At 41.5% G+C, this 27112-nt stretch overlaps 1 protein-coding gene across 1 annotated transcript in view; it reads right to left on the bottom strand.

The window, feature by feature from the left end:
- MVD (mevalonate diphosphate decarboxylase) overlaps positions 1-27112 on the bottom strand; it is a 372131-nt gene that overhangs the window by 129850 nt on the left and 215169 nt on the right. Inside the window, exon 8 of the mRNA XM_044081710.1 lies at positions 17216-17331. Within this exon, the coding sequence (XP_043937645.1) occupies positions 17216-17331 (116 nt within the window). The remainder of the gene's footprint in view (positions 1-17215; positions 17332-27112) is intronic.

The following is a 27112-nucleotide window of genomic DNA, read 5'->3' as shown; positions in this document are numbered from 1 at the left end:
TTTATATTTGCCTGGATGACACTGGATACAGTGGAAATTCTTCTCAATCACAAGTGAGGATGCCAAGCTTTGCTGAGCTCTGTGGAATGAGCACAGAGCTGCGCAAATGCACCTAATTTACATCAACAAAAGAGTGAAATCCATCTTCTAATCCCTCTGGCCAAGAAATGACTAAAAAAAAAAAAAAAAAAGAGCAAAAAGGAACCCTCAAGTGCGATGCAACAACAAAACAACTTATTCCCTGGCTAGATCACCCTACCACAACATGTTTTAAGTTCAAATAGTTTTTGTTTAGAAAGCAACACTTACAGAAGGCAGGCAATTTTTTTCTCCAGAATCACTTAAAAGGTCTTTAAATGCTGTAAAATGGTAGTGATCCGTTAAACAATAAAGTGCAAATGCAGCAAATCAAAAACAAGGCAATTTCAAAGCACACTACCAAGGAAAAACAAAAACACTTTATACTGAAAAGGGCAGTAAATGCAACAAATAATTTGAAAATATGTCCGCAGTCTTCAGAAATAATATAATTAGGGTTGCTACCTTTCGTTGTGGCTAAAAACCAGACCAAAGCCACACCCCTTGCACAGTCTGTATTCTTGCCCTGTTCTGCCCCTCTCCTGCCCATTTCCACCCATTTTGTGACATCATTTTGATGTCAGCAGATGGGGAACACCCTCTTTTTTCCATTCTTGATGCCTTTTTTCCTGCTGATTTACTGTGCTTTTCTGTATAAAGCATAGTGAATCTGCCGATTTAACGAAATCCAATAGTTTCTTTTTTTTTTGAAAAAAGAATACTGGAGTTTGTACAGTGTTTTCTGGAGTACCGGACAGTCAGTTTGATTTCCGGATAGTCCAGTAAAAAAAACGGATAGGTGGCCACCCTAAATATAATAGTCCTCTGCTCCTTCCCTCACCAGGAGCAAAATAGGAGCACCAATCCTAAACTGATTTTTAAAAAGCAGTTCCCAACCTCTCCAGTGATTGGTAGTCTGGTCCAAGGTGTTAAGACTTCAAAACTAAGATAGAAAGAAGGGAATATAACTGTGAATATTCCCATGTGCATTAACTGAGTGGAGTGATATAAAATGGAGGCTAACACAGGCTTTAAGGGTCTAAGGGGAAGGCCTTCCAGGTACCAGTTTGATCTTTCAGTGCCCAGTAGTATGAATGGATGAGATAAGACAGGGAGGGGCTTTTAAAGCTAAATTTACAGTAGGGATGGGCAACTCAAAGGCTACCAAGTTTAAAATGCACAACAGGAAATTGATAGGTGGGAAAACTTCAGGCCTACAGATTTCTCAAAACAGGAAATAAAAGAGGTAACTAAATTGCAGAAACAGTGCAGACACTGCAGATGTCAGATCAAAATCGCTAAAAAAAATCACAAAGAAAATAAAATGACTTCCCTTGCTTGTTTTCTGTTTTTAAAAATCTATCTGGAAGCCAAATAACCATTTGCATGCAGTTCAGTCTCTGTATCAGGAAGTGTTAGAATGATCTCTCAGGGTTGTCTAGACATGCTCTTATGACTAAAGAATAAGTTTTTCGGACTTTGGGAGATGAAGACTGTTCAAATGTTAAATTACTATTGTTCTTAGAGCTTTAATGATTATGCTGCTTTTAATGACTCTGTTATTTATTTTGTGACCATAACAGACAACATTTCTGCCAAGTCCGTTGATGCTATTTTACTGACAGTAACAGAGAGGTCATTACTACTGCATCAAACAGAAGCTGCCAACACCTACTGGTGTTGCAGTCTGGACCTACTCCTTGGCTTCATGCTGGAACACCACTGAGAAGCTCTGCACTACAGCAGAACAGGAGCCCACAAAGGGGGCACACTCAATGCCAAGCTTCAAGTGTTGCTAACCTACTCCATGATACCACTGGGGACCTGCACCAACAAATGATGACCAAAATAAAAGAGTCTATGAGAGATCATGTAGCGCAGCCCAGGGATAGCAGCAAGAAGAAGACATGTGGCTTTATGCCTAAGGCCTACAGGGCATCTCTTCTCCCTTCGAGAAGAGCAAGACTTAAGCCAGCAGACCCACCAATTTGGAATGGAGCCTAGTAGTCAAGAAGGCATCAAGCAGAGAGTGAAGCCCCTGTCCAAACAGACTACACCTGTAAGAATTGAATTCATCAAATGGCTGTCGAGGTTACCCAGAAGAGGCTAAATACAGCTAAGCTAACTAGCCCAGGTACACAGCCATACCTGCAGTTATAGCCAGTGCATCTACTGCAGACAATAAACACCTACAAAAAAGTGGGGCTGCACTAACATGACAAATTTCAGAGTGAAGATTAGCCTCTTCTATCCCAGAATAAAAGCCCTCCAGGGAGGTCATGACATTCTCTACCAGAAGAGTCTGAAACCAGGACGGCCAGGATGCATAGATAAAGGCTTTATGCTACAACATGGCACACTAACTGCCTTCTTGCTTTCTCTCACTCTCTGGCCACCACATCTGTCAGCTGAACAGGAGCAGGATATTTACTCAGTGTTGCCTGAGCTCTCCCCAGAACCAAAAAGAAATCAGCCTTGGGGTAGGAAAACAAAGTTTCACTCCAACCTGCTGGTGGATAATACCGGGCATCAGCTAAGCACTGAGGATGCTCTAGACTTGTACAACATCAACAAAGATTGGCTTCCAAGGAAAAGACAAGCAGGGAACCTAAAAAAAAAAGATGACCTCCCATGCCAGGCCTAGGCAAAAGCAAAAACCCAAATGTTAAATATGTTGGAATCCTCTCAGAGATGGTGAAACTCATGCATTCTAATGCTTTATCCATTTTAAAAATGCAAATCTTACACGACATACTTAAAGTTGGAATCATCTAATGAAGAGATGGAAAACCTTGGATATTCTAATGGTTTATCCATTTCAGAAAAGAAGACCCAAGACCTGATTTCTCAAAGAAAATCAACCAAGAAGCCTCAAGTTCTGTAACTCTTTTGTCCAGATTACACCAAGACTTGTGAGAGTGTAAGCATGCAAACAAAACATACTGGGAGATGTCTGGCTATAGCTTAGCTGTAGCCACCAAGTGCAACTTGTTTACATAAGGAAACAACACACACACACAAAAAAAAACCAGAGCTCAGCTCAGAAACTGGAGCTCTGCAGAAGCGCCATTTAACCATAAAAAGGCCATGCTCCTAACAACATAATGCTTGAAGGCACACACTAATGACCAACTGGCCAAAATCTATCTAGATGCCTGCAATGGAGATGTTCTTAAATCAACATTAGGAGGAAGACATTCCTTTAGTGGAATGGGTTCTGGCTATAGAATTAGCTGGAAGGTAGCGAGGTGTTTACTGGCAATAGATAATCCAGTTAGTAATCCACTTGTAGTGTCTGCATGGCTACCATAAGCCCTACCCTCCAACCACAAAGGAGACTGACTGTCAGCTGTTCCATCTTCCTGAACTCATGCACTTAGCTTAAGTAGCACCTACACTAAAGGAGGATAACTAGCTGAAAGGCTTTTTCTTTTCGTATTATGTAAATGCGACATATCCATGTGCAGACCTGACTAAGGCAGGACAACCAGGTATACATTCATACAAAAGATATTTGTGCGTGTGTGTGTGTGCGTGTGTGTGTGTGTGTGTGTGTGTGTGTGTGTGTGTGTGTGTGTGTGTGTGTGTATGTATATGTATATATATATATATATATATATATATATATATATATATATATATACACACACACATACATAAACACAGTAGTAGCACAGTGCTGCAGGATCACCCTAGTATATATAAAAAAATTAATGTCATGCAAATAGCTTTGAACATAGTGATGCAGCAATCTGATGTATTAAAAAAAAGAGTTATGTACTTACCATAACTTAGCATCTGTGTTATGTCACTATTCATCACTCTTGGGTTGTAGGATCCAGCAACTTTTCAGACAGCTTCTAGGCTCAAGCTCCTCAAACTCCCATGATCCCCTGCTGCCCTCTAACCCCTCAGATCGAGTTTGCCCTACAGCTAGAAAACAGCGAAGGAAGACCTTAAGCACCAGACAGGGCATCTCCATTTCCTCTAGGTCCCAGGGGATGGGGGGAGGAGGGAGGGATAGTGATGAATAGTTGACATGGGATAACACAGATGCTATGTTATGGTAAGTACATAACTCTTTATCTGATGTTATCCATGTCACTATTCCTCACTCTTGGGTCAGACTCCCCAGCTGCCATAAATCCTGGGTGGCCTCATGGAAGGATATGCCAAAGAACTGTGGGGCCAAAAGAAACCCTGTTCTTGGAGACAAGTTGAGTTTATAGTAACAAAAGTGTGAGATGTAGACCAGGTGACTGCCGCACAAATCTCACCTAAGGAATGACAGGCCAGATAGGCAGCTGACATAGCCACAGATCTAGTGGAATGAGCTTTAACTGATCCTGGTAACGGAAAACCTTTCAACAAATAAACCATAAAAATACACTTCAAAATCCAATGAGATATAGTAACCTTAGAGACCGCCTGACCCTGCCTGTTAACGGAAAAGGCCACAAACAGCTGATCAGACTTGTGGAAACTCTTGGTCCCATCCAAGTAGAACCTTAGTTGTCTATGAACATCAAGCGTATGCAGTAAATATTCCACTTTATTGGAGAAGTTGGAGAAGAAAACTGGCAATAGAATGGACTGATTCAAATTTGCTTCCGTAGCTACCTTAGGCATGAAGGAAGGGGTTGGTTCAGAGGGCCACTCTGTCTTTATGAAACACCATACATGGAAGTTTAATAGAAAGAACATGCAACTCGGACACTCTTCTTGCCAAAGTTATGACTACCAGAAAGGCAGTCTTCCATCATAGAAATTTCATATCACGTCGCAGTGGAATCAAAAGGACTCTGTGTAAGATTGCAGCACAAAATAAAGGTCCCACGGAGAAGAAGGATCTTTGACCGGAGGCCAGAACAGAAAAACGCCTTTTAAGAAGGCCTTATAGAGATGAGAAGAAAATGTAGGCTCCTCACAAAACATATAAGTTAGAAATAGCTGCCAAATAGTAGAGAAATTAGCTCCGTCCTGAAAGAGTGAAGACAAGAACAATAGGATATCTGGAATGGGAGCAAAGAAGGGGTCCAGATTACGCTGCTGGGCCCAAACAGAAAACCTTTTTCATTTGCTAGCATACACCTTTCTGGAGAATGCCTTCTGAGAGGCCAGAATAATGTCTCTGATGGGTGATGGAAGCCTGGACTGATTTAGGATTACGGGAAGTGGACAAACCATGTGGTCAGATGCAAAGTCTGAGGATTTGGGATCGGAAGATTGGAGGGCTGAGAAATGAGATCCGGAAAGGGATCTAGTGCCTAGGGGTGGTACCTCAGGTGAGACCCACAGGAAAGCAAACCACACCTGCCAAGGCCAAAAGGGGGAGATGAGAATCAAGGTGGCTTTGAGGCATCAAGCTTTCTGAAGCACTCTGGTAATGAGAGGAATAGGAGGGTAAGCATAAAGGAGATCTGGAGGCCAATCATGAACCAGAGTGTCCCTGAAGGACTCCTCAGCCAAGGAAATCAGGGAGAAATACTGGATGCATCTGTGGTTGTGAGGGGAAGCAAACAGACTGCAGCTTGAATGATCCCATTGAAGGAAAATCTCTCTCACCACTGAGGGATTCAGGGACCACTCGTGAGGACTCAGGATAGCAATGTTGAGTCTGTCTGCTAACACGTTGGACTCCCTGGGAATGTGTACTGAAAAAAGAAAGCTCCCTGAGGACAATGCCCATTCCCACACCCTCATGGCCTCACGACAAAGCAGATAAGAACGTGTGCCCCCTTGCTTGTTGATGTACCACACAACTGCTATATTGTCCATGTGAACTACAATGGTACCTAGAGGGACACAGTCCTGAAAGGCAAAGGCTTGCAAAGTGAGAAGAACTGCTCTCATCTCCAGTACATTTATGTGCAGTTTGGTCTCTGCAGGGGACCATGTACCTTGGACAGTCTTTCTCTGGTAATGCCCCCCTACCCCACCCCAACAGGGAAGTATCCTAGGTCACAGTGGTGCTGGGGGAGGAAGACAAAATGGTCTGCCCGCTAGTAGATTAGGAGAATGAATCCACCACTTGATTCCCACAGCTGACCAAGGTCTTGCCTTCTTGGTTACTGCATGTGAGCATTTCCTTGACTGTACGACCAAAAAGGGTGGATCCATCAAAAGGGGCATTAGTGAAGGATGTCTTAAAGGACTCCGCAAACCTGCAAAGGCGCAGCCAGGGATGATACTGAATAGCGATGCCTATACCAGCCACTCGAGAGGTGCCTTCCTCAGCGTTGGAGATCAGCTGCATTGAGGAATTTGACAGGGAAGCGAGTAGACAGCTTTGAAGGACACCTTACTTAGTTCCCTGGCAGGCAACAACTCAGAGAGGGAAGTGGTAAATTCCTTGACCAAATCCCTCTGGAATCGGGTGAAATGTGCCAAGCAGTTAAGCACCCACAGACTGAAGGTAGCTGAGCCGAAGACCCACTTTTCATGTCTGTCAATCTCCTGGGTCTCTCGGTTAGGGGATGAACAGATGTACTTTGCTCAGCCAACTCCTTTTTGGTGGCAGCAACTACCGCAATCGCATCAACTAGCACACCCTTTGACCAAAACTGTCTGTCAGAAGGAGGACTCAGAAATTTGTTAGCACATTTTGGTACCTACTCCACAGTATCCCGCTTCTTCCAAGCCCTGCTGGCAATGAGGTCTATGAGCTTGTCAGCAGTGGGGGAACCCCAGGAGGTAGATGGTCCCATCCTGAAAGCCTTCAGGAAGATGGACTCCTTGGAGCATGGGGAGTAGGGAAGACCATCTGCCCTTACACTTGAGGATTTCTAAGATGTCCTCAAAGGAGTCATTATCAGGTGGAGATCCGGGGGACCTGCCCCCTTCATCAAGGTCCATATCCTCAGTGACTGACTCCATGGGGAAGTCTAGGTGCCTCATTTTGCATGACCTCTTCCAAGGTACCTCCTCTGGGAAGGGCTCAGTGGAGGATTCAGAAGAGAAAGGAACCCCAATGGGGGTAACCTTCCCTGAAAGCTAGTTCAAGAGGGCTGACCAGGTTCAGGATGAGAAGAGTCTACTCTCAGGGGCTGGGGAGGTCCCTGGAAAGCAGGGGAGGTAACTCTGATGAAGGACAATGTCCACTCTACTACACGGAAGGCCTAAGGGCTGGACGATGCCCTGACTCCTCTTCTCAGGTGGGCCTGCCTGCCGGGATTGGGAACAGAGCAAGCCAGCGCCTCCCAGTCTCTGGACAGCACCAGCCCTGAGCTGTCGAGGGCCGAAGCACCAAGGGGGAGGAACTGATCCAAAAAACAAAACCTCACGTAAGGACTCCAAGGACAGGTCAGGCACAGGACTCCCTCTGCCCAGGGGGGGAAGAGCAGAGGAAGTCAGGGACCTAGGCTGGTTAGAGACAGAACGGGCTCTAGGCATCCCCATCTCCTCCTCGAAGCTTCCCAAGGCCTGGAAGTCCAAAATCACCTGGATCAGATGAGGAGAAGAAGGCAAAGGGGTAGAAGAAGAGCCCCTGAACAGATGGACCGGGGAAGCAAGAAAACCCAATTCAATCTGAGCCTTGAGGAAAGACCTCATCAACTTGTCCATATCGGAGGGTTGCAAGTTCCTGCAGGACCTAGAAGAAGAGGAGGACCTAGCTGGGGATGGATGCCTGGACCTCAAGTACAACCCATGCCTCTCAGGAGATTGGTTTCTGTCCTTGAAAGCAGAAGGAGACTGTCCCAAGACAGAACCCGAAGGGAAGTCCTCTATAACAACGATGTAATCCAACACAGATCCTGGATCTGACCACCTCAGATCTGAGGACAATTGAAGAGTCGAGAGTTTGGATCCCATATGACTCGGATCCAAGGGAGTCAGATCTGTGGTAGGTCTGAATCCAGTCAGATCAGAGGGCCTTGATCTGGAGGCCCTGGTTCCAGGAGTAGAATCCCGCAACCTCAGATCCAAAGGCCTCGGAGCAGAAGCCTTGGAACTGAGGGCAGGTAGAGTTGTGACATTTGGATCAGAGGTCGTTGGGTCTGACAAAGCAGAGGCTGGAGTCGAAGCCGAGGAACTGCGATCTGACAGCTTGGTCTTCTTGGAGGAAGATGACCCTGGAAGAGAGGTGGCCTTCCTCTTGTGATCAGAGGGTCCAGGCTTGGCCGGAGACTAGACCAGCAGAACCCCTTGGACCAATACCTTCAATAACAGCTTGTTTTGGCGCTTGATCAAAGCTCTGGGATTGAATGCGGCACAAATGTTGCATTCAATCTCCAGGTGGTCAGCACCCAGACAATAGAGGCATTCCTCATGCGAGTTGGACATGGATTTAAAAGATGCTGCTCGTGCTGTCGGAAGATGCCCAAATGGTTTGTCCGACATGGCTGTAATGCAAACCAAGCACCAAAACCAAAAGGACACTCCAAAATTTCTAACTGGGAAAAAATGTCAAGGCCAACAAACTAGAAAAGACCACCAACAACACAAAAGACAACAACTGAAAAGGTACTACAGTTCTAAAAGCCTAAGAAAGCAAAGAAGAAAAATGGTGCCAAAACAACAACCACCACTGCAAAAAACAAGAAACAGGAGGGGAGGGAAATGACAGACTACACCAGAAGGATAAACAAGCTACTAGAAAACTACAATTTCACTAAAATTAGAGAATTTAGCTAAAAGTAAGAATTTGAAAGCACTTATCCCCACTGGAGACTCGAGCCAGTAGAAATCACACCTGATGCTAAGTAAGGCAAATGAGATCTGAGGGGGGTAGAGGGCAGCAGAAGATCATGGGAGTGGGAGGAGCTCGAGCCTAGAAGCTGTCTGAAAAGTTGCCGGCTCGGATCCACTGTCGGATCCTACAACCCAAGAGTGATGAATAGTGACATGGACATCAGATCTATTTTTTAATTATTGCTATATCTAAAAACGCTGTCTCCTTCTATCAGAAAGAAATGGGTACATCTTTCCATTTGCTAGTGAAGTTCCTTTAAATTATGGAGATAGCAAGCAATTACTCTACAAGCTTGAATTATAAAAAAAGGGAGGGTCACGGCCCTTGAAATTGTTATAAGTTGGCCTGTCACTGCATGGAGAGTTTTGTGCTTGAAAGTTAGAGCAAAACTTCACACAGAGAGAGGTTAACCTGAGCATTTAGTTTGTAGGCAAGCAATAGGTTAGCTGCCCTAGAGGACCATTTTAAGCCTAGCCAATTTCCCTTTTTCTGTTCAAAGTAAGTTATCCCATTTGGTTAGAGATTGGCCTTATCAAGCCAATGGTCTATAATTATATATTTCCCCAAAAAGAATAAATGGGATCATACCATAGATAGTTTGAGGGGATCAATGCATGGGATAAAGCATTCAGGAGCTGCCTCTGTCCATTAGTAGTACAGGGGGCAGTCCTGAGGTAAATTTTCTGTTGCCCATCCACAGATCCAGGTTACACTTGAACAAGCATGGGATGAACTTTGTTTTATGTGGATGGGAAGTCTGTTTCATAGCAGTTGTATCCTCTGCAAGACATACACATCCCTCCAGACCATTCTGTTGATGTTACACACCAGGTTTAGATCCCTAGAGTGAGTATTTCCGATGTTTTTGGACTTGCTGATGTATAGATACCATCTAAGAAGTGGTGAAAGGTAGGGTAGAGAATTGTTATAATCCCTTAACTATTACTGATAATGTTAGGAAAAAATACTGTTACTGAACCAGCTATTCAAAAGAGAAGCATCAGTAATAGGATTATGTTTATGATTTTTTTTTGCTCATTCTCTAGACAGTGGTACTATTAGAACAACCATGAATGGGAAAGTACAGTTGTGTACACTTACCATAAATGTAGATGTTAGTTTATTTACTGTTGCAGTCATTACATTTGAGTTATCTGCTTGCAGTAGCCCTCAGTCGGCCTGATTAACAAAGTCTTGGGTCCTACGTCAGTTGCTGTCCCTTCTTCCATGATGTCAGGTCGTCAGGGGTATAAAACATGCAGCCAACGTCATTACATCAGTTTTTCTTGCCCCAGATGTCTGGTGCCCCCCTAACAGGAAGCAATTAAATCTACAAATATACAAGGTTATACCTCCAACAAAAAAGCAAATACACCAAAAAGCTTTTAAGCATGGTAAAGGAGAAAAGAGGTATAGCCAAAATAAGTCAGGGGGCTGGAGGGAGGGTAACCAGGACTGCAACAGTGAATACACTCAAACATCTACATTTATGGTAAGTGTACACAACTGTACTATGTTCTTCGTGCTTCACTGTTGCAGTCATCACATTTGGGTTGATTCCCAAAGCTAAGGATGGGAGGAGGACTTTAGATAGCATTAGGACCAGCAGCTATAAGGCCCTACAAAACTGCAATGACAAAGCCAGCTCTGGATTTAGAGAAAATTGGCAAATGATAATGCGTGGTGAAAGTATGTACAGAACTCCCGGTAGCAGCTTCTAGGATGTCCCTGGTAGGTATGCCTCTGAGAAAGGCTGTAGAGGTAGATGCAGCCCTGGTTGAGTGGGGTCTGATCCCCTGTGGGATAGGTTTTCCATGGTGCTTAAAGCAGAAATGAATGCAATGGCCTATCCATTTGGAAATGTTTTGCTTTGAAATAGCCTTCCCCCTCTGTCCCTGCAGCAATTGCCACCAGCAGTTGTTCAGATTTCCTTTGAGGTTTAGTTCTGTACAAGTAGAATCTAAGTTGTCTGTGCACATCTAAAGAGTGCAGTATCCATTCCCCTTTGTTCTGTGGATTAGGAAAGAAGGTTGGCAAATGAATGGACTGATTAAAGGCCACACTAGATACCACCTTTGGCATGAAAGAGGGATTGGTCCTGAGGGACACCCTGTCCGCATGAAAGATGATGAAAGGCTCCGCTACCATAAGGGCCTGTAATTCAGATACCCTTCTTGCTGAAGTGATGGCTAAAAGGGAAGCTGTTTTCCAAGAAAGGAATTTTAAATCTGCAGTAGCAGCTGTCTCGAAATGAGGAAGGGTGAGTTTCTCCAATACAAAGTTAAGGTCCCAGTCTGGAGCTGGAGCTATCCTGGGTGGTCTTAAATTGTTGACCCCTCTGAGGAACTGCTTGAGCAGTGGATGGGAGAAGAGGGGGGGGGTTTCTGTGTTATAATGAGCTGAAATGGCTTAGGTGTGAATTTTTATTGAGGAAAAAGACAGGCCCTTGTGAAGCATCTCAGTTAAGTATTGTAAAATCTGAGGTAAATTGGGCACTGCTGTGCTCATCCCTTGAGATTGGTTCCAGGCATAGAATCTTTTCCATTTTTCTGCATAAGATTTTCTAGAACTAGGCTCCCTTGCCTCTAAAATGACATCCATCACTGGTTTACTGAGGGATGGTAAAGGAGAGCTTAGGTAATTAGGCAGGCTGCTAGGTTCAGTGTTTGAAGCTGAGGGTGCGGAATCTGGATCTCCTGCTGGGACAGCAGGGTAGGAGTCTGAGGCAGGTGCCATGGGGCCAACAGTGACACACTGCGCAGGAGTGGGTACCAGTGTTGGCATGGCCTGGATGGTGCAATCAAAATCATCCTTGGTTTGTCTTGTTTGATCTTTAGTAGTACTTTGGAGAGCAGAGGCAGAGGAGGAAAGGCATAAACTGATATTGTTTTCCAGCTGAAGGACAGAGCATCCACCTTCCAAGTTTGTCTGTGGGGAGTCCTTGTACAAATTTTTTCCAATTGATAGTTCTGGGGGGAGGCAAACAGGTCTATGTCTGGGCTCCCCCCATTTGCTTGTCAACATGTTGAAAATCCTTGGTTCCAGTTTCCACTCGCATGGGTCCATGAGATTTCTGCTTAGTCTGTCTGCCAGTGTATTTAGTTTTCCTGGCAGGAATTGAGCTTGTAGATGCACTTGGTAGCTCAAGGCTGTGTTCCACAATGCCATGGCTAGTCTACAGAGGGGGTAAGAATGTGTACCCTCCCCTGCTTGTTTATGTACCACATAACAGTGATGTTGTCCGTCTTTACCATTAATTGTCCTGGAAGAATGTGGTCCTTGAAGGCTGTCAGAGCATTCTGTACTGCTAACATTTCTTTATGACTGATGTGAAGGTGCATTTGATTTGGGTTCCATTTGCCCTGAATGCACTTCCCTGCCAGGTGCGCCCCCCATGCATAGTCTGATGCATCTGTTGTTAGGGTATGGGCGGCAAGAGTTAGTGTGAATGGTAGCCCCTTGTTTTGGTGGCAGGCCTCTGCCCACCAAAGGAACTCTAGACATAGATAAGGAATGATAGGAATCATTGCTTATAGATCCCGAGAATGTTGACACCATAGGCTTTTTATATACCACTGTAGTTTCCTCATATGCAGTTTTGCATATGGAATTAGAAGAATGCAGGAGGCCATGAACCCAAAGGCTTGTTGTATTTGCCTTGCAGATAGCAGGGTTTTTGTGGCCACTTGTTTGAAGTAGGTTGTCAAGTGAATTTGCTTCTCTGGCATGAGGAAAGCCATCTGGGAAGCTGTATTCAAGCTTGCTCCCAGGAATATAATTTGTTGACAGGGTACCAGGTGAGATTTCTTTTCGTTTACGGTGTACCCAGACAAGTTAGCAACCTCTTTGTACAAAAGCCAGATGATTTAAAAGTATGTCCTGGTTTTCTGCCTGAAGTAGACAATCGTCCAGGTATTGGTATATTTGAATATTTCCTTGCCTGCAAAATGCAATGACTGGAGCTAGGCATTTTGTGAATACCCTGGGCGCAGTAGATATGCCAAAGGGTAGTGCAGAGAACTGATAGTGCGTGTAGCCTGCTTTGAAGCGTAGGTATCTTCTGCAAGATTCCCTGATTGGGATGTGCAGGTATGCTTCCTTTAAATTTAGTGCTGCTAACCAGGCATCTTTGCTTAGCATAGGAAGCAACTGGTGAAGAGTCAGCATCTTGAATTTTGGAATCACCAAAAAGGTGTTTAGCATAGACAGGTCCAGGACAGGACGTCATGAACTGTCTTTTCTGGGTACCGGGAAAAATCTTGAGTAGAAACTTCGTCCCTTTTCTTCTTCTGGTACCAACTGAATAGCCCATATGCTTAAGAGAGAGAGTACTTGCTTTTGGGCCTCTGCCCAATGATTTGGAGGTAGATCCAGCCAACTGCTTGGAGTTGGTAACGTGTGGAAGTGAAATCTGTATCCTTGGGACACTACATTTAAAACCCATTTGTCCTGGGTAATGAGTCCCCAGTTCTTTGCATGAAGTTCAACCCCCCCCCCCCAAAGGGAGGGGAAGTGCTTGGAAGCTTTAAAAAGAAGTCATAGAGACAGTTTACCATGGGGGAGATTTATTACTCCCAGATTTGGAAGTTGAGGCCCCCCCCCCACTGCTTAGTCCTGTGCGTCCCCTGGGACTGAAGCCTGGGTGCTCTGCTGGATCTGGGTTTGGAATGAGAATGTCTGGTTTGGACTGAGAAGGTCTGGAAGAGGCAGGAAAGGACAAATTCTTAGAAGGCCAATCCCTACTAAATCTTGGAGGTTATACTTGTAAAAAATCTTGGAGGTTGTACTTGTAAAAAATCTAACAGTTTGCATAGATTTAGCTTTTCCCCCCATCTTTTTAAGAACTTCTTCTGCCCAGTTGCCAAACAGGCAGTCCTGATTTAAGGGAGCATCCAGTAATTTTGCTTTAGTATGATCTGGCAAATATTGCTCCTTAAGCCAAGTATGCCTTATAAGTACAGACCCAGTTACCGCAGCCCTGCAAGATGCCTCTAGTGAATCAAAACCACAGTGCAATGTATGTTTACCAACTTGTTCAGCACAATGCATTAAATCCTGTAAATCCTTATTTTCAGCACAATTAGGAAACAACATAATTTTCTGTTTAAGCAATCCAGTAATATGCAGCTGATACTTTAACATATGAAACTGGCAATTCAAAGCCCTAATGGCCAAAGCTGTAGAAGTGTATAACTTCTCACCCCATCTATCCAGTGCCCTGGAGTCTCTATCAGAGGGTGTAGGATTGTTGGCATAGTAAGCTTTAATGCCCTTGGGTCCCTGTGAAACTGTTTCAGGATCCGCAGTAGGATTTTTGAAACGGAACTTGTGAGAGTCAGGAATCCTGTAATATCTATCAGGTTTTCTGGAAGCAAAAGGTAAAGAGTTAGGGGCCATGCTAGATTCCGAAAAGGCATCATCAACAATGTCCAGTACAGGAGGTATAGCTAAAGGCCTGTGCTGGGGCAGGAGTAAGAAATCCCTAAGCCTCTTTTTAGAATCAGAGAAATCCTGACTTTCTCAACAAAACTGCTCCCCGAGAGTATGCAAGGTTTCACCAAAAGATAAATCCTCTGGGAGGGGAAGCAGAGGGAATAGAGTCCTCTGCATCAGAATCCTCATAGGTAGATAAGGGTAAATCCTGGTCATCAGAGGAAACAGAAATTTCAGAATCCTGGTCAGAAGTATCATAAGCAAACTCAGTCCTAGGTCTCTTAGAGGGGGAAGGTTGGCTTCCCCTGATTAAAGTAATAAAATCTTCAGTCATTCTTATCATTCGTTTTTTAGGCATAGAGGCCTGTCCATGCGGTCTGGGCATCAGTTTTCTAGGCATGTTTGAGTTTTAGGCCTTGAAGAAGAAGATGGTGTCGGTTTAATATGCATGTCAGTAGGCCTGAATACACCCTCAGAAGCTGGCTCCGGACCCATCCAAGGTAGAGACATCCGCAGGTTCCACAGTTGAAGCATCTCGCTGCATACCGGACTCCGAATGGGTCTCAGTAGAGGCCTGCGAATCTGAAGTAGCAGGTATCAGGGGCTGCAAAAGCACCTCACTGAGTACCGGCGAACTGGGCGGCCTGTCTCTGTCTTTATCTTTGTGTTTTTTCAGAATGTCGGTAGTCGAATGTCTTACCGAAGACATATCAGGATAATTGAACTGAGCACCAAAATATTTAGAAGTGCAAATATACCGACAACAGATAGTTCATGGTTTAAATAAGGCACAAAACTGACAGCGAGGTATGTCGTGGTCAGGGCCTAGGCAAGGAATACAGTACGAATGAAAATCTTTATGAGATATTTGCTTTCCACAAGAAATGCAATTATTTACTTTTACTAACATTGGTTTAGAGCAAGAAAAGTTTCCCCAACGGGGTACTTAGCTTTTAGTTGAAGACTTTGGTTCTGAAACTCAAAAAACGAAAATTTCAGGAGTCAACCAACAGGCACTTGTGAACTTCTTCTGCTTCAGGCACCTCACGGCAAGAAAGACTGGGGTAATGATGTCAGCTGCATGTTTTATACCCCTAATGACCTGACGTCATGGAAGAAAAGACAGCAACTGACGTAGGACCCAATACTTTGTTAATCAGGCTATTGCAAGCAGATAACCCAAATGTAATGACTGCCACAGTGAAACACGAAGGACATCTGCATAGTTTAGCAGGCTTTCATACCAATTGTTAATAAAGTGGAAGAAAAGCCAGGACTCACTTTTAAAAGGGGTACAAACACGAAAGATAATTTGACGGTAAGATGACAAAGTTACTGATTTACAGTAGAAAGGAATGTTTCACTGTGGCTTTTGTCCTCAGTACTAGGTCTCTGAACATGGAAAACAGATTACTGCCATTAAAGCAATAAATTACATAGTGTCTGGTAGTTTTCTTGTACATCTACAAATACGATTTTTGCAACATGTTGAGATTCTTGTCCTGTCTGCTACTTGGGTAGGACTTCACACTGGCTGCAACAGATTATTTATGAATATTATGGTTTACTATCATATTCTCACACTGACATTGTGCGAGTGTTCACATTTCCGAGCCATAATACTGGAAATCACAAGAATGAACCAAATAAATGTAGAATGAAGTATTTAGTCGGCATCCAGAAATGTCAACTTTACCGAAAATACTACACTTCTCGTCAACAGTAATGCATTTTTGCAGGAGGGCAAGTCCCCCTGCACCCGCACAAACCCACTGCTACTTAGATATACAAACTCCAAGATTGCACTATACTGAGGGAAAGGGTACATTTTCCAATCCCCAATATAGTGCAATCTGCATGAAAATGTAGAAAGTCACAACGGTGAATGCTGTATTACATTCGCTGTTGTAAATTTTTACATTTTTGCATTTGTTCTTCCAATTCTACCAAATGGGTCAAATCGGACTAAAGTGAATCCCAGAGTCCAATCGCCCATTTGATAGTAAACAGAATATTACTATACTATCTAAACTGAGAATTTTGAATAATGCACTGTCTAGGCATGCTACACATTGAATTTCAGGAAGTTTAAATTTTCTTTATTGATCATGTGATTAATGATCGGGGGGGGGGGGTTGAAGACATGCTTGATTGGTTAGAATACCAATGGCAAGTGAGATTAAATGGTTGAAATTTTCCTGGTAGATGGAGAATTTTAAAGTGGTTATAAAAATGAAAAAAAAGGCTATTACATTAAATCTTGGCCTTCTTGTACGTTCTTAACTAATGTTTTAATATTTTAATTGATCCTATGACTTATTACGTTACTTGTGTACATACTGGTCTTTTCTGACTTAGTCAGATGGAGTGCTCTTCTGACTCTTGATTTTTATTGTTTATTAAAAGGCTACAGCTTTTGGGTGCATTTTATTGTTTGTTTTTTAAAGATTTTACAATCATCTTCAGACCATGAAAATCCTCCCTGTAGTTTCACACAAGCCATCACAAAAGATATTCTACACATACAACTACAAACACCCCATCAACTTCAGCCTTAAAAACCTAACTGAAGTAGATTCATACACTGTAGACATAAATTACTGTTAACTACTTTCTTCTGGAGGGAAGAAAGCTGAGAAACAATCCTTCACATTACCCCATCCTTATAAGTGAAGAGTTACCTAGAGAAGCATTTCTATGAACCTGTACATTCCAGTTTTTCACTTTATCAACCAAGGCTATTTTAAGAAATGAAAATAGCATTCTCATCAACTACAGTAAAACAAGGCTCAACTTCATGTGTGTGACGTGTGGGTTTCCTCCAGGTGCTCTGGTTTCCTCCCACGTTACAAAGACATGCATCTGGAGCACTTCCCCCGGGCCTCTGCTGAAAATTGGCTTCATTCCAAGTCAAACTTTCCCGGTAAACAAATGTTAAATAAATAAACTTCTGCGGTTACAAATAGTCACAGACACTATTTGCTCGGCTAGCAAAATGTGGCATGAACTTACGGCTCTCCATTACATTCTGGTGGGAAAAAATACTTCAGTACTTCAACAAATTCACTGATGTTGTGTTCCAAGGTGTAGATCACAGCATTTGGTCCAGCATCAAATGTATAAGCAACCTACAGTATAAATACATAAGGTAAACATTGTTTATAATGGGCAATAAGCAACCTAGAATATAAGTAAGATACACACTGTTTACAATGGGCAACATCATGGGTCAATGCCTGCAGAACTCTACCATCCTCCATGTACAACAAGAATATAAAAATATACACTCTATAGCTAAACCATCATGCTGAAAAATATATGACAAGACAAAAACACTGACAACATTCTTAAATGACTGTTGGATAACAATTAAAATAATAAACAGCATATCGCTGATCCCAGTTTTAATGCTGGGAACATTTTTTTTCTTTTTTATAAGTAGGTGAACTGGACTACTAATGTCAATCTCAGTCAACCTAGTTATAAAAGCAAAGCAGCAAAACTGTCTACATCAAGGACATACCATCACGGAAGTAGCCAGAAATATGCCTTGCAGAAAGTGGATTTTTTAAAATAATTTAATTTGTGCAATGAGATCTGCTAAAATTGTAATTTAAAAAGCTCTGGCATATTTACCATGCTTTCCACTTATTAACTCATAGATTTTATTAAACTGGATTTTTTTTAATACTTAAAAGGTACACTGTGCAGAAACAAACACCATCTGGGGTGGAGAAGATGGTGCATTCTAAAAGCTAGCATGCAATTCCAAAACACTTCCTTGTATTTTTTCTTAGCTACAATCTTAACCTCGGGCTATACAGCTACAGCAAATTTCAACCATTGCTACTGCAAACAGAAAGTTATGTATTACAAAATAGTGACAGGATATTTATAGAATATTGATCTGAGCTCCTTCATATACAATTTTATACTGGGTAGTTTTCATGTGATAACAAAATAAATGCAACTGTTGCAATTTAATAATACATTTAAGTGTTTCTGTCTTCATTAGAAATCACATTTACACACAAAACAAATTTAAATGCAACACTAGTTACATGATGAAATCACATGATCTCAATTTTCTCTTTTAAAAAATATATGTGTGTATTTAAAAAGTATTTATGTAAATAGCCACCAAAAGCAGCTTTTCACCAATAAACTTGTAGAAAAACAAATAAAGAAAATAGCAGTGTCTTCTTACGTAACCACACTTTAATAAAACAATAAAATCACCTCCAATTAGCGCTTTCGTCTCAACTCAATAGCCTACAAGTGAATGAAGCTATGAGCGAGAGGCATCAACAGGAAGTGGAAACCAACACCATAAGGAGGTCAGAACGCTTAAATAGTAAAGAAACTAACAAAATAAGGTCAACAGAGTATGAAGCAAGAAAAAAGAACAAGTCAGGAGCAACAAAAAACCCATTTGAATATAATGGGAGCTGTAACAATGCAACGGCAAGTCCCCAACTGAGGGAGATATTGGAAGATGGTGAATGGGGGGGGGGGGGGCAGAAAAATAAAGCAAGCCCTTCAGTAAAGAGTCGACAAGCTGTGGATGTCTATCAATAAATTAATGAAGGGGAAAGAATATGGGACCAGGTAACAGCAGAGAGTGGACATAATAAATCTAAAAATAAGTGGCAGCCAAAAAACAGCTTTGTGAGGAAAGGAAATCAGAAGAAGTATTGGGGACAGAAAAAACAGTCGTGGAAAACATAGGTACAGTAAATTGTAAAATTATTAATTTATCTTCTTATGTTTTTTCAAGTCAAGAATGTTTAGCTCTCAGCAAAGGATGGAACTTTGCACCAGCTCAATGAGCAAATAAAGCAGAGACAATAAATTGTCTGAGAGACTATGCCAGACTTCTGAATTTTGATGTGATGTTGAAAAAATATGAAAGAAGTGATGTGTTATTTTACAAACCAAGCTGTTACAACCCTCCTTTATGTAAGGAGTTGGAAATGTTTTTGAGCATATGTGAAGCACAGATAATACAAGTACTAGAAAAGAAGGCTGCATACAATTATTTTAACCTGTCTAGTTAAGAAAAAGAATGCTTTAACAATTTGTTAGATAAAACTGATTTACTGCTGTTAAAGGAAGATAAAGGTGGGTGCTTGGTAGCACTGGACAGGGCAGACTATGAAAGGAAAATGAAGGAATTATTGACAGATGTTAAATATTATAAGAAAATTGATATGAGAGAAGTAAAAAAGGGGTATGCAATAATAGATGCATGTATTGAAAAATGATTCCTAACTGGAAGGATAGATGAAAGAGTTAGGAAGAGTTTATTGACAACTAACCCCAAAATAAGTAGAATTTCAGGAATACCTAAAACTCACAAAAACCTTAACAACCCCCCCCCCCTCTAAGACCCATAGTAGCCAGTGCAGGCAGTAAAATTGGGGGCTTGTCAGTATATGTAGATAAGCATTTACAAAAAGTAGTCTCTGCAAGTGAAACTTATATGAGATAGTTTTGACTTCCTAAATAAATTAAAAGAAATAAAAGTAGAAGAAGAGGACTTTCTAGTAACATTAGATATAAAATCCTTCTACACAGTCATCCCGAATGAAGAAGGGATGGAAACTGTGAGAATTGAATTACTGAAATCAAAGAAGTATTCAGTAGATACAGTAGCTTTGATAATGGAAATGACAGATATAGTACTGAATTACAACTATTTGTCTTTTTATGAAGAAAGCTATGTACAAACGAATGGGGTTGCAATGGGTGCAGCCCTAGCACCCAGCTACGCTAATATGTTTATGAATGGCTGGGAAGCAGCAAATGTATTAGTAAGTGATTTTAAACAGTACATCGTTAAGATTGTTAGATTTATTGATGATGTTTTTTATGGTGTGGAGAGGAACGTTGGACAAACTAGAAGAGTTCATTAAGTATATGAATAATGTGTGTACATATTTAGACTTTACACACAATTATAATAAGAAATTAATTATCTAGATGTTACAGTGTATACAGAGATAGAAAGTTTGGTATCTGAAATCTACAAGAAAGAAGTTCAGAATAATAGTTATTTACACCAAGCTTGCACCCGAAGAAAACTAAAATGAATATAATAAAGGGACAGTTAAGAATAAGTGGTCTAACATATAAAGATGAAGATTTTCTAAATGAGGCAAAATATTTTTGCACTAAGATGGAAGTTAGAGGGTATCCAGAAGAAAAAGTAATGAAAATATTGCATGAACAAATAGAGATGAGAGACAAAAGTAAAACAACAAATGAATCTTGTATGAAATAATATGGGTATAGAACAGCAATGACTATACAAAATAGTGTAGATTCAGGAGCAATAAAAAGGGTGATAAATTGTAATTGGGGAGTGCTTAAAACAAATAGTGAAATAATTAACAAAATAGGTGAACAACCAAAGTTTGTGCAGAAGAGGGCAAAAAGTTATAAGAATTTATTTCAAGCCAAACTAAATAAACCATGGGAAGTAGTAAAGAAGAGGGGGATGATAAGATGCTTTAATTGTAGTATGTGCAACTGTCTATACACAGATTCCTCAGAAGTAAAGGTGGGTACGAATGTGGTCAGAGTTCCAGGTGTTTTTAGTTGTAAATCAAAAAATGTTGTATACTTAATAACCTGCCTGGAATGTAAATCCTTTTACATTGGCAGAACTACTAGAGAGCTATATAAAAGGATTTATGAGCACAAATATGCCATACAGAGAGGGGATGAAAAGAATGCTTTGAGCAAACGTAAGCTAAAAAATTGTAAAAGAGAGTACAACTTTTTGGTAGTAGAGGTCCTCCCTAGTGACACTACTGTTATGAATATTGAAGAGCTGGGTTGACTGGAATACTTATGGAAGGTCAAACTTAATGCCTGCTTCCCACCAGGTTTAAATGATAGGGAGGAATTTATGTATTTGAAAAGAAAGAGGCTCAAACATTAGTAACACTTTTTAAAATATAGTGTAGATTTGTAGTATGTTGGTGAAAGTGTGTTTCTTAAATGTATAAAGTATTTTTTAAATGTCTGAAATATTTTTTTCTTAACTTTTTCACAAAGTTTTCTTAACTTTTTGGATGTTGCAAGTAAGAGAATGTGAAATTTTAAAGAGAATGTATTAGTACTCATGTGATGAGATAAACCATGTAATAATGGGAGCCTTAAAAAGGGAATTTTGTGGAAGTTAACCTCAATCTGAAGTAGTCTCCGTAGAGTTGAGACGAAAGCGCTAACTGGAGGTGATTTTATTGTTTTATTAAAGTGTGGTTACCTAAGAAGACACTGCTATTTTATTTATATATGTAAATAGATATGTTATAAATAAACAATACTATAAAAAAGTTGCAAAAAAGCTTTAAACACAGTTAATAGAAATATTTTCATTTAGACCTGGCCCTCAGCTGGCATCTAATCTCAACTGTCATAGTAAATCTTTATATTCAATCATACTCTTCCAATCTCCTGCTCTTAGAGTTAAAGGAACTTTTTCCAAGACAAAAAAAAAACTTTTAAAATTATTACACTTCCAGGAAAGTATACTTAAAGTATCTGTTAAATCCTCCACTGTAATACAGTACTCATGTTCATAAAGTCTTTGTTTTAGCTGACGTTCCACCATAAAATGCTTAGCAATAACAAAGAAGGCAATATAAACCACCCCCTTTGTATCACAACTGTAAAATCCTCTATAAGCAATAACTCTATGATAATTCAGAACCATTGTACTAAGCAATACAGACCAGCTCCCCTTCTAAAGCACCCACATCACCAGCCCCAGCTGAAGGTGCGGGCCCCAGCTTGGTAGCCCCCTACTGTCGTCCCTGCAGATATGCCTCCAAACCTGGTTGTCTGTAACTGCATGGACACAAGATACTGCATACCACTTTTATGTCTGAGGCTCTGACCCTCTTGGCTAGGTCTTTTCTTACTATACATGGATAGAAGCCACCACTGTGAAAGTACTGTTCTTACTTGCTGCTTCCTGAGTCCTTTGTTTTCCATTCAGCTCAGTGGACAATGTAAGCTGTATATGCAATGTTTGGTTACACTTATAACATGCACCCCCCAAGACCTGGAGGTGTACCAGAACCTCTCCCTTTTTTGTGGGACCTGCTGTGATGGATTAGGCTGTTCCCCATGGGCTCTCTTATACCCATATTCAGTGAAGGGTACCCCCCTTTGCAGTTGCAACCTGTTAGATTACTAGACATCCCCTTCCGCTCCATCTACTCAGCAGTGTCACAGTTCTGGTCTGACAACCAAATCCTCATGCTGTCAGAGTACTTGGGGCTTGTTCCCTCAACAAAAGATCTGCAAGCATTTCAGATATGGTGACCATGCATCCAACTCAACCATCTATGAAAATAAGTGCTGACTTCTGCAATATGTTCATTCATACTATCATCCGCCTTTTTTCTCTATTCTGAATTTCTTCCTATATACTTCAAGAACTAATTGAATGCATTTCAAAACATGCAAGCAACCATTCTTTAACTTTTGCATAATTTGATCAATCAAAATCGCCAAGTTTAGAAGTTGCATAAGTTGCTTTACCTGTGAGCAGAGGAGTTAAAAACCTCACTGCCCTTGAGTCAACTTGGTGTTGAATACACAACCTTTCAAATGCCCAAATAAAACTAGCAAAATCATCACAAACTTTACATGGTGGGGGGGGGGGGGCAGTATTATTTACAGTAACCACGAAACACAGGTAAACCACTATCATGGCTTAGCTGTAAAAAGGACAAATTATTATCCCAGGGATAAAAATTCAAAGGGGGATATTTCAGGGGACTCTGTCACCACTGCTCTTTGTCTCACCCTTAACCACCCATTAAGCTGTCTACTTAACAGATTAGGTTATGGTTACAAACTGGCTCCTAGAAAACAACCAAGTGTAAACACTTCTCATTTTCTTTTTATGATGACTTAAAAGTGTACAGCTCCATCAGATGAGGAGTTGAAAGCACAACTGCAAGTGGTTAAAGCGTTCTCGGTTGATAAAAGAATGTCCTATGGTCTTGATAAATGTGAAAAAGCTGCAGCACCAAGAAAATATCAGTCTGGGACATTTATGTGAAAGTGGATAAATATTTGGGAATTGCAAATATTTGGGGATTGATGAAGGATAGACAATAAAACATGAACAAATACAAAGAAAACTCAGGTATATTTTAGAAGACTAAAAGTAATACTGAAAACAGCCATGGCATCTAGGAACAAAGTCCAAGCTATAAACCAATTTGCTCTTCCTAGTCTAACTTACAGTTTTGGGGTGACTGACTGGCCCAAAAGGTATTGGATCAATTGGAAAGGAAAACAAGAAAAATGCTTCATGCCTATCAAATGATATATAAAAATCAGGGTATACCAAGATTGTATATTCTTCATTCTGAAAGAGGTATGGTCCTCCTCGAAACTGAGCTCACCAGTTTTTAGCAGAAGCATATTGGTGTTAAGGGGGAATGGAAATTAGACCAGAAGTAGACAAAAATTAGGCAGCAACTAAAATGTGCCAAAAAAACAAAAGAATACAAAGAGAAGGATCAGATGAGAAGGCAAGAAATGTGGAAAATGCAAACATTTTGTGTGAAGTACAGAAAACTCCTGCAACGACCTCACGGTGATCAGGATTTGATGCAGGAAAGGTTAAGAAGCAGTAAATTTAAACCAAAAGATGACAGGTTACTATAAACACAACTGGAAATAGTACCACATCTTGTTGCTGGGTGTGATATACTAATGGGAGAGGGCCTGTAAACTGAAAGCATAATAATGTGGCAAGACTGATGCATTCGGAATTGTGCAAACATTACAATACTGAAGTATCTGAGAAGTACTGGAAACATTAGCCATAAAGCATTATTGAAAATTATGAAATTTATATCACATGGGATCACCCATTATCAACAGTTCAAAAATAAATGACAGAAAACCAGATATAGTAATCCATGAAAAGATAAAAATAACACTGATCATTGAAATTGCTACACCTAGCAATAACAGTGTCTTACGTACAGAGACACACAAAGTCATAAAATATCAGGATTTGCAGGCAGAAATGAGGGCAAGTAGGAAGAAAGATACCCAGATGGTTCGAATAGAAGTAAGAGCAATGGGTCTCATACAAAATAATTTAAGAGTCCTTTTTAGATACATTACTGATGCATGTAACTCTACATCTATTTTAGAAGGAATTGATTCTAGGCACATTGCGGGTGCCATGAAGAGCACTTTTGGCTAACTTCAAAGGCTGAAACAGTACTGATTTCATGAACTTTGATCATACCCTGACTTAGAAATGGGGTCCATTCCCATCATGGTATCAGAAACCCAAAATACTTGGAGAAATTAAAATGGGGAAACATTTTGTATTAACCTGGACACCTAGGTTTAAATGGTCAGGCATCTAATTGGACAGTGCCTAGGCTTACCACTTGCTTCCACAAGTGGAGATACCCTAATACACCCCTCCCCCAAAGGCAGACACCTCTATCCAGCTCAAACCTTCACTAGAGATCTTAAGAGTACACATCCCAGGACAAACATATCCAAGCCCTCCTGCTTCAGCAAGGTGAGTAGACTTTGTCTTCCATCTCTCTAACCCCAGCCAGATCTTCCGGCACACAGGCGGCTAACTTTATCCATGTCATCTATGGCAAACTAAGGGCTTTATCTCTCTGTGCCACACAGCTGTCCATTTCAGCTATTTTTGCAACAACTTTGTTCACCATTTGCTCCAGGGCTTGTATTCAATAATGCTGCCCACAAATGGAGAGCTTATGCCTTATCAGCAGTGCCTTAACCTGCTGTGTGTCTCTGCATAGTAATGTCTTTACAGTAACTTACTGTGCACCTAAATGCTGATATCTCCTTGATGCCTGCAACTGTAGATGCTAGCTTATTTGTAATGAAGTCATAAAATTGTTATACAGTATTCACCTTTTACATCATATTTGCTTCTACACTGTGCATGACTTAAAACACCACAGACCTGCTCCTTACACTGAATACTTCATGAAAGACCAGTGATTCTGCTGCAAATCAGTGACAGGAAACAGCAGACAACAGAATTTGCAGCTATTACACTTTATCTACTACAATGGAACATGTTCGCATACCTTCTGTCACCAAACCTAACTACATGGTGAAAGTCTGCTCCTTATAAAAGAGCGCGTGGTTATTACCAATAGTCACATACTAACAGGCTGCCATCTTCCTTACTCATGTAATTACCCCAGTCCTGAAAATCTCTTTCTGATTAGCTTTTAGAGAATCAGAAGTGCTTCACCTGCATTTAGTGTCTACGTTATTATGCTAATAGTGGAGTACCAGATACCTACTCTAGGAACAGGTTTTAGCTAAAAAAAAAAAAAAAAAAAATCTGTAAAAAAAAATAAGTGCTGAACATACTGCCCCTTTTAAGCAGTGACCTGGATGTAATGTGTGTTTAAGTAACTGCTCAGAATCGCACAGTACACAAGTAGAAGGTATGGGAATCAAACTCAAGACTGCTGCATGATCTTGGTCTAGCAGCACAGATTGTTAAACCTCTGCACCAAACAATCAGACAGTACCAGCTTCTTTACTTTAAACATTTTTGTACCCTATGCAAGTTTGTACAGCTATCACAATATGACCATTCAATAACGCGATTACAAAGGATCTGTTTTGATGTACAAGCCCTTACTGTTGCTTACACACCTCCATTACTGCCATCTTGTTTGCTTATGGTAATAAGATCAAGAACTAGATGGGAAATAATTCAGACAGGGAAAGATGAAATATGTTCTTCATATCCTCCAGTTTTACTATTCTTTTATGATTCCGTTAAAACCATTTTAAAAAGTAGATTCTGGTTTAAATCTTCATCTCCAAGTTGCCCTTTACAGCATTATGTAAAGGTTGTGTACTAAGCTATCCATGCTACCTTAAAAAATAACAAATGTAGCAGCTATGAGGTTAGCACGCATAGTCAAAGTGACCAACAGTCCCAGTTTTTCCAGGACAGTCCCGGTTTGAAAGTCGCTCTCCTAGAATCCCAAACATTGTCTTTGGGACACAGAAATGTCCCAGTTTAGACTGTTCAGTCTGAATGGTGACCTAGCATCCTGAGGCAGCCAGTCTCACTGCTTTCCCAGACTGAGCAGCTCTGGGGATTTTGTGACTTTTTGGGGATGTCAATGGGTATGGAGTAAGGTCAGATGCCTTCACCCTGGCAGGAGTCTTCCATGCTCTGCCACCATCCATCAGTCACTCCCTCCAGGACTTCTGTCATGGGGTACGCTAACTGACCCCACTCACTCAGACAGGAGCTTTCCAGGCCCCACACCCATCTGCCCGGTGCACCCTTACTGACTTCTGTAAGGGCCAACCCCTACAGGTCTCCCCTTCGACCCGACCTTCCCCAGCTGTGGCCCCCCCATGTCAGGGGACTCGCTACCTGCATTTCTCCTGCAGGCTGCCAAATCATGCCAGATCGCTCATACCCTCGGACCTTCTCAGGGGAGCTTCCCTCTGATCCTGTCCGCCCCTCTGGAACTTCACTTGGCCACTGAGGGGCATATCACTTTCAGAGTCCCCCTGCTTTCCCATCCAGAGCAGCTCTGGGGACTTTGAGATCTTTCAAGGATGCCAATGGTTATGGGGTGAAGTTGGATGCCTTCACCCCGGCAGGAGCTCTCCAGGCCCCTTCACCATCCAACCTGGTGCTTCCTCAAGGACTTCCATCATGGGGAGCTCTGCCTGATCCCTTTCACCCAGGCATGAGCTCTCCAGGCACTGCTGCTGTCCGCCAGTCGCTCCCTTAAGGACTTACATTATAGGAGTTCTGCCTGACCACCCCCCCTCAATCAGCCCTGCCACTATCTGCCACTCTACCCCTTCCAGACTTCCTTCCCAGAGGGG

This window comes from Protopterus annectens, chromosome 8.part1 (genome assembly GCF_019279795.1).
Source record: "Protopterus annectens isolate FY-2018-M chromosome 8.part1, PAN1.0, whole genome shotgun sequence".
Classification (NCBI taxonomy): Eukaryota; Metazoa; Chordata; order Ceratodontiformes; family Protopteridae; genus Protopterus; species Protopterus annectens.
The sequence above is the reverse complement of the archived record's forward strand: the minus strand, read 5'-3'. Positions and strand labels throughout refer to the sequence as shown.